Here is a 15,785-nt window from a genome sequence, read left to right as displayed (position 1 = left end):
TTGACCCCAGTATTCTTTCCTGCCATGGCAGGGGGTCGGACTAGATGATCTGCTCAGGTCCCTTCCGACCCTAGAAACTATGAAATTATACAAAGAAGCTACTTCTAGTAAAAGGCATCATCTGTTTGGAACAAGTTTCCTGCTACTAGTACTGGTCCACATTTTAAGGCCGATTAGAGGTGTATCTTGAGGAACTGATGCATTTTGCAGTAGAGACTTTCCAAATAACATAGCTTGGGCATGTGCTCTTAGTTGTTGCCTAAATCTATGTAAAGCGTCTCTTTTCCAGCTGGGAGCCAGACCTCCCCTGGAACATTTTCAAAGGAAGGTGCAAGGAAGCCTCAGAAAAACAGAGGAGGGAAAAACTATTCTCACTTTATTTCATAGGACTTGGCAGAACCAGAACCTGTCATAAATGGTGAATGGTAAATGATGAATGGTAAATATTTAGTAAGAGATCCATATTTGCCAAGCCCAAAACAGGAATAATTTAAAAGAAAAAAAAGTAACAGTCTGGCCTATCTACAGCATTTAAAATGTATGGGTTCATCATTTTATTAGTGGTACTTTGCCCTGCCATCCTCCCTTGTACTCTGCACAAACACCTAACATTAAAGGAAATTCAACTCCTTTAGGCCTGGTATGTAAAAGCCAACTTTGGATGCCAGTGCTTCTGCAGTAACTCCTACACAGAGTCAATGGGATGCTGCATGGGAACAGCTATACATTCAGGATTAGTTCTTTGAGGAGGCAGACTCTAAGAAGCTGCACCGTCATCCACTCAAATGGATGGAAGGACTCCTGTCCATGAATATACTTTGCACTCTTCTTCCTTTAAAATTGCTTATGATCATGATCAGAATTTTTTTTTTGGTATTTTTCTGTGGGGAAGAATAGATCAAGCCAATACTTTCCTCTAACACAAACATAAAATAACTCCACTAAAGTCATTCTGGCTTTCCACTGGTACAGCTGGGATAACTAAGGCTGGGTGCAGACATTACATTTTTTACTGGTATAAGTGATCAGAAACCAGTCTATACCCATCACAGAACAGAAGTTGAGTGCACACAGACGAGTTTAAAAATGGTGGAACCCAGCCTGAGATTTGTGCCCCGGTCCCCCACCAACAGACAAATGTATGTTCTGTTCACTACTCATCTAAACTATGCTGCTAACAGAAAATTGCATAACTTAGATCAGTTCTGCTTTGAGTTTTTTCAATGTCTGTACCTAGCCTGAGGTGGTTCAAATAGACCAGTTTAAATTTTCCAATAAGAAACAGCTAAAACTTCATATATGTTATGTGTATTACAAGTTGTGCAAAATGTAAAGCATGCTGGGTTTATAGTGCATTTGTACTGTTACACAGAAGTGCAACACCAGTCAGGCACTCTGGGAAGCTGTGTCATATGGGGACTTCAGGCTGCCCCTGTGCTGCCAGTGCTATCAGAGCCATTTTTTTCCCCACACAGCTTAAGTTGGCACCTGGGGCAGCTGCCCTTATAACTCCACCCTAGTTATATCAGCACTGTTACAAGAAGCCTAAAGGCATTTCAGTTGTAAACTCCTTTCTGTTAACTTCAAAAGCATATACGTTAAGAGAGTCCTAACATATGGGAAAGGGAATCTTGGCTCATGATTTTTAAACTTGTTATTTGTTTGCAAGATTTGAGGGAAGGAAAATTTCATTCAATGTGAGCTGCTGAATACAATCAAAATATCAACACAAAAACCTTCTGAAGATGTTTATGGCTCTGCATTACTGTATCCGTGCTCCATAAATCAAACTTGGGAACTTGATGGAAAATAGAAAGCTATTCCTCTTTAAAAAATAGGTTGGGTTTGTTGGGCAGGGGCAGGGGCAGGGGGTTCAACACAAATTGTGATGGAGAGTTAAAATACATATTTTTTTCATGGGAAAGTATTTCCAGAAAAATTCCATTGGGGGAAAAACAAAATAGATTTATTTTTATTTTTAGTATGCTAGCTGTCTATCTGGAAGAATTTTCCAATTTCCCTTACAGAGCTGGTCAGGAAATATTCCATAAAACAGTCTTCATCCCAAAATGCAGATTTGTTGAAACTGAAACTTGTCAGGGCAAGTTATCGATTTCAGCAAAACGTTCATTGGGAAGATTTCTTGGGTCAAAGCGAACTTTTTTTTAAAACCAGAGGAATCAGATTCCACAATAAGCGGATGATGAGAGCATTTACCTAGCCTGTGGGAGACTAAAAGCAACAAGTTTAGGGCCACACTTCACCTGATTTGAAGCAAAGATTTGAACCTGGACTTCCCATAGGTTAGCTGAGTAACCTAACTGTCAAACTGTTGACTATTTTAGACACACTTCTTCTCTCTCAGTGAGATTTTTTGTCACAAAATTAGTGTAACAGAAAATGTTTGACAATCTCTGTCAAAGACCTTGACTCTGCTCCTATTACAGCCAGCAGCAGAACTTGCATTTTGTTGCCATGAATATTGATATATAAGACTTTGTTTTCTGCAAACATTTGGACCAATAAGATTCAGTCCGATGGATGTTCATGCAAAGTGAGTGCAACATGGTTGTGAAAGCAAGCTAAAGCCAAAGCAAACTCATTTAGTGAGTCAAAAGAATATTCATGCATTCATGCATTATTTATCCAGTGCTGGAGCACAGGAAAGGAATTTTAAGCACAAAACTTGAATGGTAAAGCTCACTTCCATAAATTTAAGGAAATATAGTGTGTCTTCTTAGACTAGGCATCTTTTCCATTCCTTGCTTAGCTAAGCATAAATAGCAGAGCTCCTGAGTGATATCATGTCATGTACTCATATTAGGTTCCTGCACTATCTGGGTACAGAAAGGTGAGTACATGGCAATGTTCAGCTGGATCTTCAACAGGAATTCTGAATTTCCTTTTATTTATGCCTTTTGAAACCAGACCTTTCAAGAGACCAGACATCTAAATAGATAACAAGGCTATCTAATTTATAATGATCAGCACTAAGTATTAGATGTTAAACCCCATGCTTCAGTTCTTAAACTGATCTCTAACTAAAAGGTGTAGAAAGAGGCTTAACTGAGGGAAGATTATTTTACAATTGCCTATTTCTTGCACCCTCCAGTGCAGGCTGCTGCAAGGAAGAGGATAGTGAACTAGATAGACCTGTCTGGTCCAGGACAACAATTTCTGTGTTGTTTACATGCAGTTAAAAATGCATTTTTAAGACGCTTAAAAATTGGAACAAAGTGAGCCCACACCAAATTCTGGGCCCAGACACTACTAGTGAACACTGCCTATCAAGCCTTTTAAATAGCTGCATTTTGGTAGTTTATTCTAGAAATAGCCAGCCTTGTTTTTATGCTCTGTTACACTGAATGATGGGGAGGCTCTGTCAAAGAAGAGGATAGTAAAAGAAGGTAAATGAGCTAGATACTTTGAGGTACAGTAAAAACATCTCAACTTTAGTGTTGTCCTCTTGTGAGGTTTTACATGCTGTCTTAAACTGTGATGTATTACCCTTAGGAGAAAATACTAAAAAGTATTCATGTACTGCATAGAATATCCCAGAGAGTTAAATAATGAAATATAGGACCTTTATTCTTACCATCCAAATCTGCCTTTGCAAAACATAAGCATTTACCGCATTGAAACCTATAGGTTTACGGACAAATATTCCACAGGAATTTTCCCTATTGTTAAGTATTTTATATCCACAATAACACAGTGTAATGGCTGAAGCAATGATGAGGCAGCAGTGCTCATTGTGTGAAAGATGAGTAATAAAATCATCAGCGTACAAATGATTTTTTAATTAGGTTTTAATCTGTGTATTTAGAGAAGTTATTTCTGTGTGAATTCCACACTGATAATTTTTATCTTGGTGCCCCAGCTGCAGTTGCTAATGGCAGATGCCACGGACACCCTTGAAGGAAGAAGAAGTGATAAAGAACGTGTGTGGAATAAAATTCAGAAGGTAAAACTAGCAGATAAAGACAGCCAAAATATAGTGTCCTGGGGAGGACATGTCTAATGAGGCTGGAATTTATTCCAACGGTGGAAAAGGAAGTGAACTTGACCCCTTGTCTTGGAGCTTCTGAGGGCAAAGACAGTTACCACCAGTATTTATTACTTGCTGTAATGCTCTCAGATGGTTCATCTTTGTCAGTGTTAGCAGTCTCACGTTGTTGTCAGCAAAACCAACTGAAGAATTTATTTTTGACTGATTACTATGCTTATCCTTCTTGGCCATTTAAGATACTGTTTTGATTGTTGTTTATTGTGGAATAAAAATGCAGCCCCAAGCAGAGGTTACACACTGGATTCTCTACAGTATTCACACCTCCCTTAAGCTCCCCTGAGGAGCTGCTTAGGTGGTATGAGGCTTATAGGATAGATAAATGCCTTTCTGGGACTTCTGCACAGCAGGTGATCATTTTCGCCCTTAAGGAGCTTAAGAGGACTTTGTGCTAACTCATGGCCCTTAGATGGATTTGACCCTATAGAATGAGTTATGGCTGGGCTGCAATGATGTAAGAATATCTTGCATTTCCACAAAGCTTTTCATCCCAGAGCCCTATACAATTGTGTATATATAGAGCAGACATGTAATGCTGTCCACTCTGGTAAAGAGGATGACAACACAGCATGGGGAAGGGGGGAAATTGCTTGAGGTTCAAAGCAATGACTTGCAGTGGATTCTCATCGTATTAATTGTGTCCCAGCAGAACAGGTGGGAATTCAGATGTTTAAAAAACCTATAGGCATAGCAAGCTGGACCTTGGTTAGAAGAATGACGGGTAGAGTTTGAATTTGAACCTTGGAACTTGAATTTCTGGTTCTAGGGAGTAGGTGATGATTTCAGTTACACCAGTGCAAACCCTAATGGAGCCATTGACCGGGTAGCATAATGTGCCCACCAGATTTAAAGTGGTATGACTGAGATAAAAAGATGGCCCCACAGTTGTTTTACAGAAAATGAAAATGCCTGTATATCTCTGGCTAAGTAGAGACATTCAAAAAGCTCGAGGTGGAACTGATCTAAGTCAGGGGTGGGCCAAATGTGGCCTGGGGGCCAGATGTGGCCCGCCGGCCATTCTATCTGGCCCATGGAGCCCCTAAAAAATTTAGAAAAATAATATTAAACTGCCCTGGGCTGCCTGTCATGTGGCCCTCAATGGCTTGCCAAAACTCAGTAAGCAGCCCTCTGTCCAAAATAATTGCCCACCCCTGATCTAAGTCATGCAGTTTTCCATCATTAGCATAGCTTAAATGGGTAGTGAACAGGACACACGTTCTCCCTTTGTTGGGGGGCGGGGGGGGGAACTAATCTTAGATCTGCCATTTTTAAACCAGTCTATGTGTGCCAAACTCCAGTTCTGTTATGGGTATAGGCTGGTTTTGCGTGCTGAACTTCTGTTCTGTTACGAGTACAGACCAGTTTCTGGTTACTTCTACTGGGAAAAGTGTAATGTCTGTACCTGGCCTATGTGAAGAAGGAAGGGCAAGCTGAGGACTGATCATCCGTGCGGTCTCAGCCCATGAGACTGATGGTGGGTTTTGATCTCGCCAGAATTCCACTCATCTCTTCTGTTTTACCCTGAGATGGTTTTAGCTTGGGGCAGTCAAAATCTGGGTATGGTTTAAAAACAGACATTCACATTTCTCAATTAAACTAAAAATGACAAAGATGTCTGAAATTATTTAAACAGGTGCTGCCAGGAAACGGTAGAGGGACTGAGTCAGTTTCAGTTTGCAACTGAAGCCCTCTAAATTAAAATTCCCAGAGCATGTTGTAGCAGAATGTGATTTTAACAAGTAATAATTCCTTGTTTAGAAGACAGATCAGTGGCTCGTGATGACGTATTCACAGTACGGGATGGTTTAGAGTACAATTATAGTTGATTTTTTTTTCACGGTTTTCTTAAGGTGCCTAGAGTAAGGAGCAAATGCCTTTGTATTAATATAACTGAAAGGGTGAAGAGAGAAATTAATTATAAGTGTTCACACAGTTTCTGCTTTATAGTAATCATATCTTCTAATTACCTCACACTTGCTTAGAACTATAGAATCGTGGAGTTGGATGGGCCTCAAGGGTCATCAAAATTAACCCTTGTGCTTGATTCACTATTCCTAACTTTTCCCAGACAGGAGCCTGTTCAGTCTCTTCTTCAATACCGGTTACCCAGAGAGGTTGTGGAATCTCCATCCTTGGAGGTTTGTAAGATCTAGCTAGACAAGGCCTTGGCTGGGATGGTCTAGCTGGGGGTAGTCCTGCGTTGAGCAGTGCGTTGGACTAGATGTGACCTCCTGAGGTCTGTTCCTAACCTAATTTTCTATGATTCTATGACTTCCAGTGAAGGAGATTCCACAACTTCTCTAGGCAGCTTGTTCCAGTCTCCCACTGTTCTTACAATTAAGAAGTTTTTCCTGAGATTCAATTTAAATCTGCTTTGCTATAATATAAACTCACCACCTCTTGTTCTGCCCTCTCTGGCAGTCTTCTTCATGGCAGTCTTTCAAATTTTAGAAAAATGCCATCATGCCCCTGCCACCCCTACCCCCGGAATCTTCTTTTTCTCTTCAGCCTTGCCTCAAACAGCTTGAATGCCAACCCTTTTACTGTTTCTGTTGCTTGTCTCATCTCTAGATCCTTTCCCGTTTCTCTGCATCCTTCTTAAAGTACAGTAGGGTGCCTACAGATTACATCTTTAAGTGTTCACAGTGCAATATGTTATAATACAGTATATGATAATTGGTATGATATATGCCTATTATATATACAGTATATTATAATTAGTAAGTTTATTGTCATAAATAATAATAAAGATTGCCATCAACATTTAAAATAATTACACAAAAGTTGTGCAACATCGGCAAAGATTCTACTGCTCTGTTTTTCATTCTCAGAAACCCATTCAACAGCTAGCTAAATGAGCCATCAGACATCTGCAACTTGCAGAGACAGCAACAAAAGGGGAATGTTCCTACCTGCTGGTAATATTTGGTGACTTAAGTCTTTGTGTACAATGAGGTGTCTCCGAAACCCATCCAGTCTGATAGGACCATGGAATGGCTCTGTCTTAGGTGTTCAGGACTGTGAATAAGAAAACTTGTAGTACGCAGCAAGCAAAATCCATGTTAAAAGAATATTAAGGTTGCAAATACAAAAATTGGAAAATGTTACAGTTAAGCTCACTTGTACAATTTTATTATAGACATGATGATACAATCTTTAATTACACATACACTGGCACCTGGTTTCAGGCTTCCCCTTAGGCTCCTTGCATCAATATAGTCCTTCTATACCCTTCTCTCTTGCTTTCTTGTCCCTATCCCCCTGAAGGGTCCAGATTTCTCTTCTGCTGGATGTCAACCAAGGGAACAGTGACAACAAGGGGAGCATTGACAACACACGAGAGAGAATGCACCTCTTCCCCACCATTACAGCAACCTGTAAGAGCCGGGACCAACAATTTCAAGGAAAGTCATGCTCAACCTCTGCTTTCTCAGGATGAAGTATGCTTGGTTACCCTGGGGGAGGACACATGTGCCATTAAATGGAGGAGACAAGCTTTTTTAAAACTGGGTGCCTAAGGAGGAAAGGAATCCAAAACGTATTTAGAAACCTTAATAAGTATTCTGTGCCTATGGACCGGTTTGGAGAAATGTTCATCTGCAAATGCAGAGGTCTGAGTCTGACTGGGAACTCACTTCTAAGTCATTTGGGTTCTAAAAACACTGAACAGCTTCACAGGTTACATTGGCTTCACTAGTATTTGCTGAGTGCTCAGTATTGTTGAATATCAGGTCAGTTCTTTAGACATCTAAATATTGAAGGTAGGCCTGATAGAATGCATACTGAAATTAATGGAAAGACCCATACACACTCCAAAGGGCACTGGTTCACACTTTATCCTAATTTTAGACACATATATTGAAATTCTTGGTCAGAGAACTTTCTCCCTTGAGATTTAACCTCAGTATGAACGAGCCCAATAGTTAAAGCTGAACAGATATTCTACAATGTGCCAGTGATTCCAACAAGAATAAGAAAAGAATTGGTGAAAATTCAGTTTTTCCTACATAAATAAATAAATCCCAGCATGTCAAAATTGAATTTGGTTTTGTTCCAAATCAAAAGGAAACAAAAAAAGCCCTGAAATGTTCTTTACTTTTCATTGCATCCAGGAAGAGCTCACACCAACTACAGAAACTTCCTCAGCCTAACGAAGGGGTTTTAAACCCAAAAGCTTGCTTAAAATTTTTTCCCCAACTATTTTATGTTGGTCTGTTAAAAGTTATCAGATGCACCAAAAGAACCTTTTCTGCCTATGTCTTTAGACCAACACGGCTACAATCTACACCCCTGCGAAATCTCCTATTGCATTTTAATGTTTCCATTCTGTTCAACTGAAATATTATCTATCTGAAGAAACTGAAACATTTTTGTTTCAGTTTTACTCATTTGTTAATTTATAATATAAATTAAATCTGACATGAAAAGTTATTTAAAAATGAAACATGCCCTTTCCATTTTGTTCTTATTAAAATCTCAGCATATTCTCAAGGAAATAATCTATTTCAACAAACCAGTATTTTTCAACAGAAAAACAATCCAGTGGGAAATTTTTGACCAGCTCTGTTTAGGAATACTAAACAAGGTTAAACAGTCCTTCTAAATTACTTTGAACAAAGATTAGATCAGGTGATAAAGAACTGGTGGATGGAGGTTGTGACACAGATTACGGTATGTAACCCTCCCCTCCCCCCAGGCACTTAGGCTCCGGGGAGAAATCACACATAAACCAGTATAAGTGATCAGAAACTAGTTCAAATCTGTAACACAACAGAAATTCAGCGCACATAAACCTCTTTCAAAATGGCCCAAACCAGTTTAAGATAAACTGGATGGGTGTAGTATCAGACTTAAATGATTTAGATTATTGAACTTTTGTCCCAGATCCCCTCCAAATTCAAGTTCACTTGCAGACCCCCAGCATCCCAGGGTGCTTTGCACCTCCCCTGCACACCCCTGCACCCTAGGCACCAGAGTGGACAGGCTAGCCGTGCCCCAAGTTGCCTGTATCAGTCAAGCAGGGAGGCATGCCCCAGCACTCCCCAGCTTCTGGCCTCGGCTGCTGCAGGCATGTGGCTGCATTTCCAGAATCAGAAGTGAATGTCTATTCACTTGCTTATCAGTTCAATCCATGCAGTTTAAACTAACCTGTGAAGATTGAATCAATTCAGCCTTAGGCTTTTGACTGCCTGTACTTAGCCTCAGACTCTATGTAGGGGTTCCGATTTCTCAAAGGCTCCACCATCACCTGATTATACAACTCTTATGAACAACCTTTACACAATTCTAATTCCATGGTGGTTATTTTCTTCTATTGTCATTGAAATAAAAGCAAGCATGAAAGCAAGATAGACCATAGGGGATCTTGTGCAATCACTTACAACTGCAAAACTCTAGAAAAAGGCTGACAAACACACTGTCACCAGCAAAGTTTAGATTTTGCAAGAGAAGCAGCTGTTGCATCTAATGAAAACACTCAAAACTTTGCTCTGACACAGCAGAATTATAGCGGCACCTATTTTCCAAATGGTTAAAGAGTCTGTCAGAATTCCCATTACAAACCACTATTTTCAGGGTTTTATATTCTAAGTCAACCATAAAAATTCACTCAGGCTGAAACTTGATATACAAGGACACAAAGCCTGACCTCGAAACACATTTCTTTTCCTCTTGGGCTTATCAAATTAGTTTCAAATTAATCCAGCATTTTTTAAGCAGTACAAGAAAAAAATAAATGAAATATTTCTTTTTGAAAGTATTAAAAACAAAGAAAAGACAAATGGTCAAGTCATTTTCCTGATAAGAACAGAAGTCATTGTAAAGAGGCTGCTTTTCCCTGGACTGATGGGATAGCGAGACTTTAGTCCAAGTCAGAAACTGCTGAAATAATTGCTATCTGTCTAGGGCTTTATGGGGTAAATGCAAGAAAAGGAACATGAAGTTCACATCATTCCTGTGTCCACATCAAAACTGTGATCCAGAAAACCCCCATCCAGTTGCAACTTGGACCTGGACGTGCCTAAACTCACCAGATACCTTCCTTTTTGACCTGAAAGGGCTCTAGGCTCCTGCAGTTCTGTCCTCTGCCTGTTCCCTGAAATGCCCTGATCTGAGTGTCTAACTCTCCTTGTGCCCCGCACAGTGAGCCTCAGCACCCAACTCTGGGGGATTCCACTCCACCACCTAAGTTAGGCAAGGTGGCATCTAGCCTTTAGATATCTAAACCCTGTATCGAACCTAGCCCTCCATGCAATGAGATGGTCATAATCCCAGTCTAGCTAGCAATCATACCCAATGATTTTCAGCAAACAGATAAAGAGACAGGTGCACAGGGGCTGACATTCACTCCATCTACTGCCCCTGTATTTGGAATTTACACAGGAAAAATGATGGTGGGATGGCAAGTGTAGATTCTGTTCCACTGTCATCTGTCTCTACATCAGTCTCCAAACTAGCATAGAAGATAAGACCTCTGCAGATCTCTTTGGGTAATGGTTGCAGCCATATAGTTAAGGACCTACTGGCCCTGCCCCTGAATGGTTTCTGTCCCCTCCCCAAACTGACTCACGTGGAGCTGACATAGAGCCTCATTCTTCCATGTGCAGATGTCAAAAGTGACCAATACATTACTTCTCCTACTCCAGGGCATCACTCCAAGGTGGAATCAGATCTAGTTTATGTCCTAGCCACATTCACCTCTACTGTTCTAAGAAACTGTAACTTTTTTCAGTCCCTGTTCCTAAATTACCAGATTTTTGGTGCATTGTATCAGGATTTTGCTTGGTCCCCTGTGTCCAGCCTTTTGTGCATACAACCTCCAGGCTTTTCTGTATTCTAAAATGAATCTGTTTCTCTCTCTTTGTGAAGTTGTTGCACTTTGTATAATAATGAAATATTCATTGGACCAGACAGAGGGAAAAAAAGAGAGTGGCTGACACCATAACCCTTACTTGTAAGAATACATTTCTTAATACTAATTAGATAGGTAGTTAGTCATGTTAATCTGAGGTCAGGCAGAAGGTAGGGCATTCATAGCATACAATGAATTAGGTTGTTGCTGTTAAAAGCTCATGTCTCTCCAACCCATTTAGTCTCTATGGTGCCACCCTGCCCTGCCTTATGCAGTACTTATTAGGAGTTCAAACACTGCGGTGGCAGAGGCATACAATTAGATAAATAGACATATTAGAACCTACCAACTGTTAACTTTCTCATCAAAGGATCTGAGATGCAATATTTCAGCTGCATTCAATGTGACTTTGTTTAATCTTTACATATAATAACGCAGCTCTTTTTCTCCCCTATGTTCAGTACCCCTAGGATTTTAAACAGCTTGTGGTTCAATAGGGTCCTTTAAACATCTTTTGAACAACTGAAGGCTAGACATGAACTGACAAACACACACTTTTCTGGACTTCTACATGTGAGACACTTCATAAAACCGTCACATCTGAGCTTACCTCAAGGGCATCACATACTTTGCAATTTAGATAAGTTATTATGCCATCATTTGCTGAGCTCAGTGGAATGTCTGTTTCATAAATTTAAAAGCAGAGAAACATGTATGAGTGAATAAAAGAAAAAAATAACTTGCAACAGGCTAAATGTATAGGAAAGGCTGTGCTAATATAGATGAATATTAAATTAAGTAAAATTAGCCTAACATATTACGTAATATTTTTAGCCAGGCAAACATTTTCAACAGCCAGTCTTCACTTACTGTCTCTGTCTTAGATCAGGTCAGGAGTAGGAACGAGATTCCTGGTACATTGATGGAAAGCAAAACAGGCTGTTGACAACTGCTGCTGCTACTTGATGTCAGTCATGTTAGCAGGTTTTATAAGGCCATCCAGTCCATGCCACAAAGATATTGCACTGTCTCTTTTCCTAGATTATCAGGTTGTTGGTGCACTGTATCAGGAGTTTGCATGGGTGTCCACAGCCTTGCAAAAGAGATAGATATAGGGTAGATTAGGAGATGGCTCCTGTTCTATCCTATATCTAGATACCATGTTTCTAGATATCATGCTTCAACTGGAACCTCCACAGTGGAGCCAATCTACTCTGAAGAGTGACTGAGTGAAAAAGACAAGGGTGGTGAGGACTAGAAGTGTGGATCTGACCGGGAAAGCAATGAAAACCTAGTAGGGAAATTCAATGAGAAGGAAATGAATAGTCCCAGGAGAGGAAGATGGTTGTAGTGGCATCAGAGAGAAAGAAGGAGACGTATAGCACAACAATCAGGCAAAAAGTTGCTGAAGGGTAGATGAAAGATGAGCAAACACCAGATTACTGACAGGGATGGGAAATGCAGTATTTAGACCAGTGTTTCCCAACCAGTGTGCCGCGGCCACGTCCAAGTGTGCTGCAGAATTTGGGGCTGGAGTCACGCCCCCTGCTGCTGCTGCAGCCAGCCAGACAGATGGGGCGTGGCTCCAGCCAGTGATTTGCATCTACACCCTGGGTTCAGCCGCGCCACCCTGCCTCGCCCCTCCCACTCTGAGCCCGGCCACTCGCCACCCCCCCCCCCCTCTGCATTCAGCCAGCGTGCCATAGGGTGGGAGAGGCCGGGTCAGTGTGCCACTGGAAACAAAAGGTTGGGAAATGCTGATTTAGATATACTCTGAAAGAAGAACTGACAGGAGTTGTGACAACTTCGAGAGAGACTGAGACTTGTCTAGTTTTCAACTTGGATGGCAACAAGCCTGGTGACATTTTCAGAGGGGACACGAGTTAGAGGAGTGCTGGAGTAAGAATTGCGGTTCTGCCATATAGAGGGAAGGTGTGAGAAAAGCAGCCAAAGAAATTTCGAAGGTACCACCCCTCATATCACCTGCTGCCCTCGAAATGTAACCCTTTGCTCCTCTTTCATGTACAAAATGCTTAGAAGAGAGGAAGTGATGAACAGATTATTGAGAATGTAGGTTGTAGCCGTGTTGGTCTGAGGACACAGGCAGACAAGGTTCTTTGGGTAAATCTGGTATCTTTTATTAGACCAACTCAAAGAAATCAGATTGACCCAAAGAACCTTGTCTGCCTATTACGCAGAATGTCACTTGAGCATTTCTAGTAATGGATTGGTCATTATACCTCAACAAGGTGCTAAAGGAGTAAATTTGTCCCACTGACAGTGATTGCATCTTAGCAGCTCCTCTTCTACTTAGAGATCAGTGTCTGATGTAACACAAGACAAAGGAAGAACTTCAGCCGCTAATCCTTAAGTGCCTTCAGTTTGCTGGTAGAGCAACAGTACAAAACAACGCTACCAGGTGACGGATAGCCCTTTTACTATCAGTGCTTTCATCTGTTCCACTATGCATTGTGTAGGAAAAGAGCTAATAGAATACCTTTAAGTAATGGTGAAAAACATAGCAGTGTAGTAGGAAATCTTGGGAAACTCAGCGGTCTGGCTACCAATTAGGGGTGGTTGTTCGTTCTCGCCCCACCCCAACTAAGTCCCAGGACTTTAGGCATTAAAGATCCTATTAATAGGGTACTTTTGGCCAGCATTTCCCTGGTATTCTCTCCCATGCAGTGTTGCATGTATGTGATATGAGCCAACCTGCTTCCCCTGAGAGCAGAGCTACAGAAATGTATATGGGGTCCAATTCTGCAAATACTACAAACTATGATGCTCGCTACTAGAAGAAATGCCAGGAGTTTGCAGGATTGCTCCTCCTAGTAAGCACTCTGCCTGGTGATTTTTTGCAGAGTAGTTTGCAAAGTGAAGTGGGATCATTCAAGCTGTGAGGGTGCTTAGTAAATGTAATCCATCATTATTATCATTATTCACTTTCCCATTATGAAACACTGCCCTTACCCTACCTGTTTTTAGCATTACATTAATTCTAATGTGCTAACAACTGTGGACACTGAACCATTTTTTAGTATTTTCCTAATTTGGTCCTTTAGGAAGGAAATGTGTTACAGAACCATCTCTCACTTAACATGCTTATTTCATTAAAAAAATGGCAGTGAAGGTGAACCAGACGTCTGGGAAATACAAAACAAACCAATGTTGTTCTGTAATAGCATCCAAATGGTGACCTCTTCTAGAAGCAGGTCCAAGCAAAAAAACCTTTATCACTTAGGCATAGTTATCAAATGTATGCATGTGATTTGGGCCTGGACACAGGAGTGCTGGCAGCAAGTGGCGAGGTGGGCGACAGGGGGAAGGGGCAGGGAGAGCCAGGCAGACCCTGCTGTGCCTGCAGTGGGGAGGCACAGGGGCAGGGCCAGCCCTTTTTTCTGGAGCAAAGAGCACAGCCCAGCCCAGGGCTGCAAAGCATCTGGGATTCTGGGGGCTCTGGTTTAACTTAAACCAGGAAGGGGTCTGGGACAGAGATTGCATTAACTGGTTTGACCTAAATCAGTTAAGTCTGATACTATATTCAATCAGGTTTATCTTAAACCAATTTCAGCCATTTTAAAACTGGCTTATGTGCAATAAACTTATATTCTGTTACAGGTTTAAATCTGTTTCTGATCACTTAAACCAGTGTATTGTAATGTCTGTCCCTAGTATCTTTGTATGCTATTTACTGTCTACATTCTTTACATTGAGGTGCTTTAGAAGCTGGGTAACCAAAGTGAAAGAGGGAGGTGCTGAGAGATGTTTCATGATGTTTAGGGGTAACCTACTTGCCTTCTTATTCCACTAGCTGCTAAGTAATAGAGGAAAAGTAGTATTTTTAAGATTTAGACATTACATGTCATTATGGCTTCTGATTTAAGCATGGAAATGGGATCCTTAAAGGCCAGCTCCAAAAAAAGATGTAATCTAACCTATTTAACAACTTCTTTGCCTCCATTTTTCTGAGCAGAGCCTGGATCATCCCCCCCACTAAGATTGCCATAGGCCCCAAGGGAGGTGCACCCAGGCCTAGGGTCAGAGAGGACCTAGTTAGGGAACTTTTGGAGGGGCTGGATGTATTTAAATCAGCAGGTCCTGACGATCTCCAGCCCAGAGTGCTGAGGGAATTAGCGGAGGTCATTGCAGGACCCCTGGCACGGCTTTACAAGCACTCGTGGTGCTCTGGCAATGTGCCAGAGTACTGGAAAAGAGCCAATGTGGTTCCCATTTTGAAAAAAGGGAGGAAGGAGGACCCAGGAAACTATAGGCCTGTTAGTCTTACCTCAGACCTGGGTAAGCTTTTTTAGAGGGTTATCCTGGCGCATGTCCACAAGAGGCCAACAGGGGAGATCATACTTAGGGGCAACCAACACGGGTTCACTTGAGGCAGGTCCTGTCAGACCAACATGGTGGCCTTCTATGACCAAGTCACAAAATCCTTGGACGCAGGTGTCACAGTGGACATAGTCTTTCTGATCTTTAGGAAGGCCTTCAACACTGTCTCTCACCCCATTCTCATTAAAAAATTAGGGGATTGTGGTGTCAATACCTACACAGTCAGATGGGTCACTAATTGGCTGGAGGGCCTCATGCAGAGAGTGGTGGTGGATGGGTCATTTTCGACCTGGAGGGATGTGGGCAGTGGGGTCCCCCCAGGGCTTGGTCCTCGGGCCTGCACTGTTCAACATCTTTATCAGCAACTTGGACAAGGGAGTAAAAAAGCACCCTGTTCAAATTTGTAGAAGATACTAAGATGTGGGGGGATGTGGGCATGCTATAAGGGAGGACCAGGCTGCAATCAGACCTGGAGAGGCTACAGGGGTGGGCGGATGAGAACAGGATGGGATTCAACACTGACAAGTGCAA

General features: G+C 41.5%; 1 protein-coding gene across 1 annotated transcript in view; it reads left to right on the top strand.

Moving 5' to 3' along the window:
- SPATA16 (spermatogenesis associated 16) overlaps positions 1-15,785 on the top strand; it is a 129,550-nt gene that overhangs the window by 100,388 nt on the left and 13,377 nt on the right. Inside the window, exon 9 of the mRNA XM_019532519.1 lies at positions 3,881-3,964. Within this exon, the coding sequence (XP_019388064.1) occupies positions 3,881-3,964 (84 nt within the window). The remainder of the gene's footprint in view (positions 1-3,880; positions 3,965-15,785) is intronic.

The sequence above is a fragment of the Crocodylus porosus genome, unplaced genomic scaffold, assembly GCF_001723895.1.
Source record: "Crocodylus porosus isolate Cpor-Errol unplaced genomic scaffold, CroPor_comp1, whole genome shotgun sequence".
NCBI classification, from domain to species: Eukaryota; Metazoa; Chordata; order Crocodylia; family Crocodylidae; genus Crocodylus; species Crocodylus porosus.
This window is presented reverse-complemented; position numbering and strand designations above follow the sequence as displayed.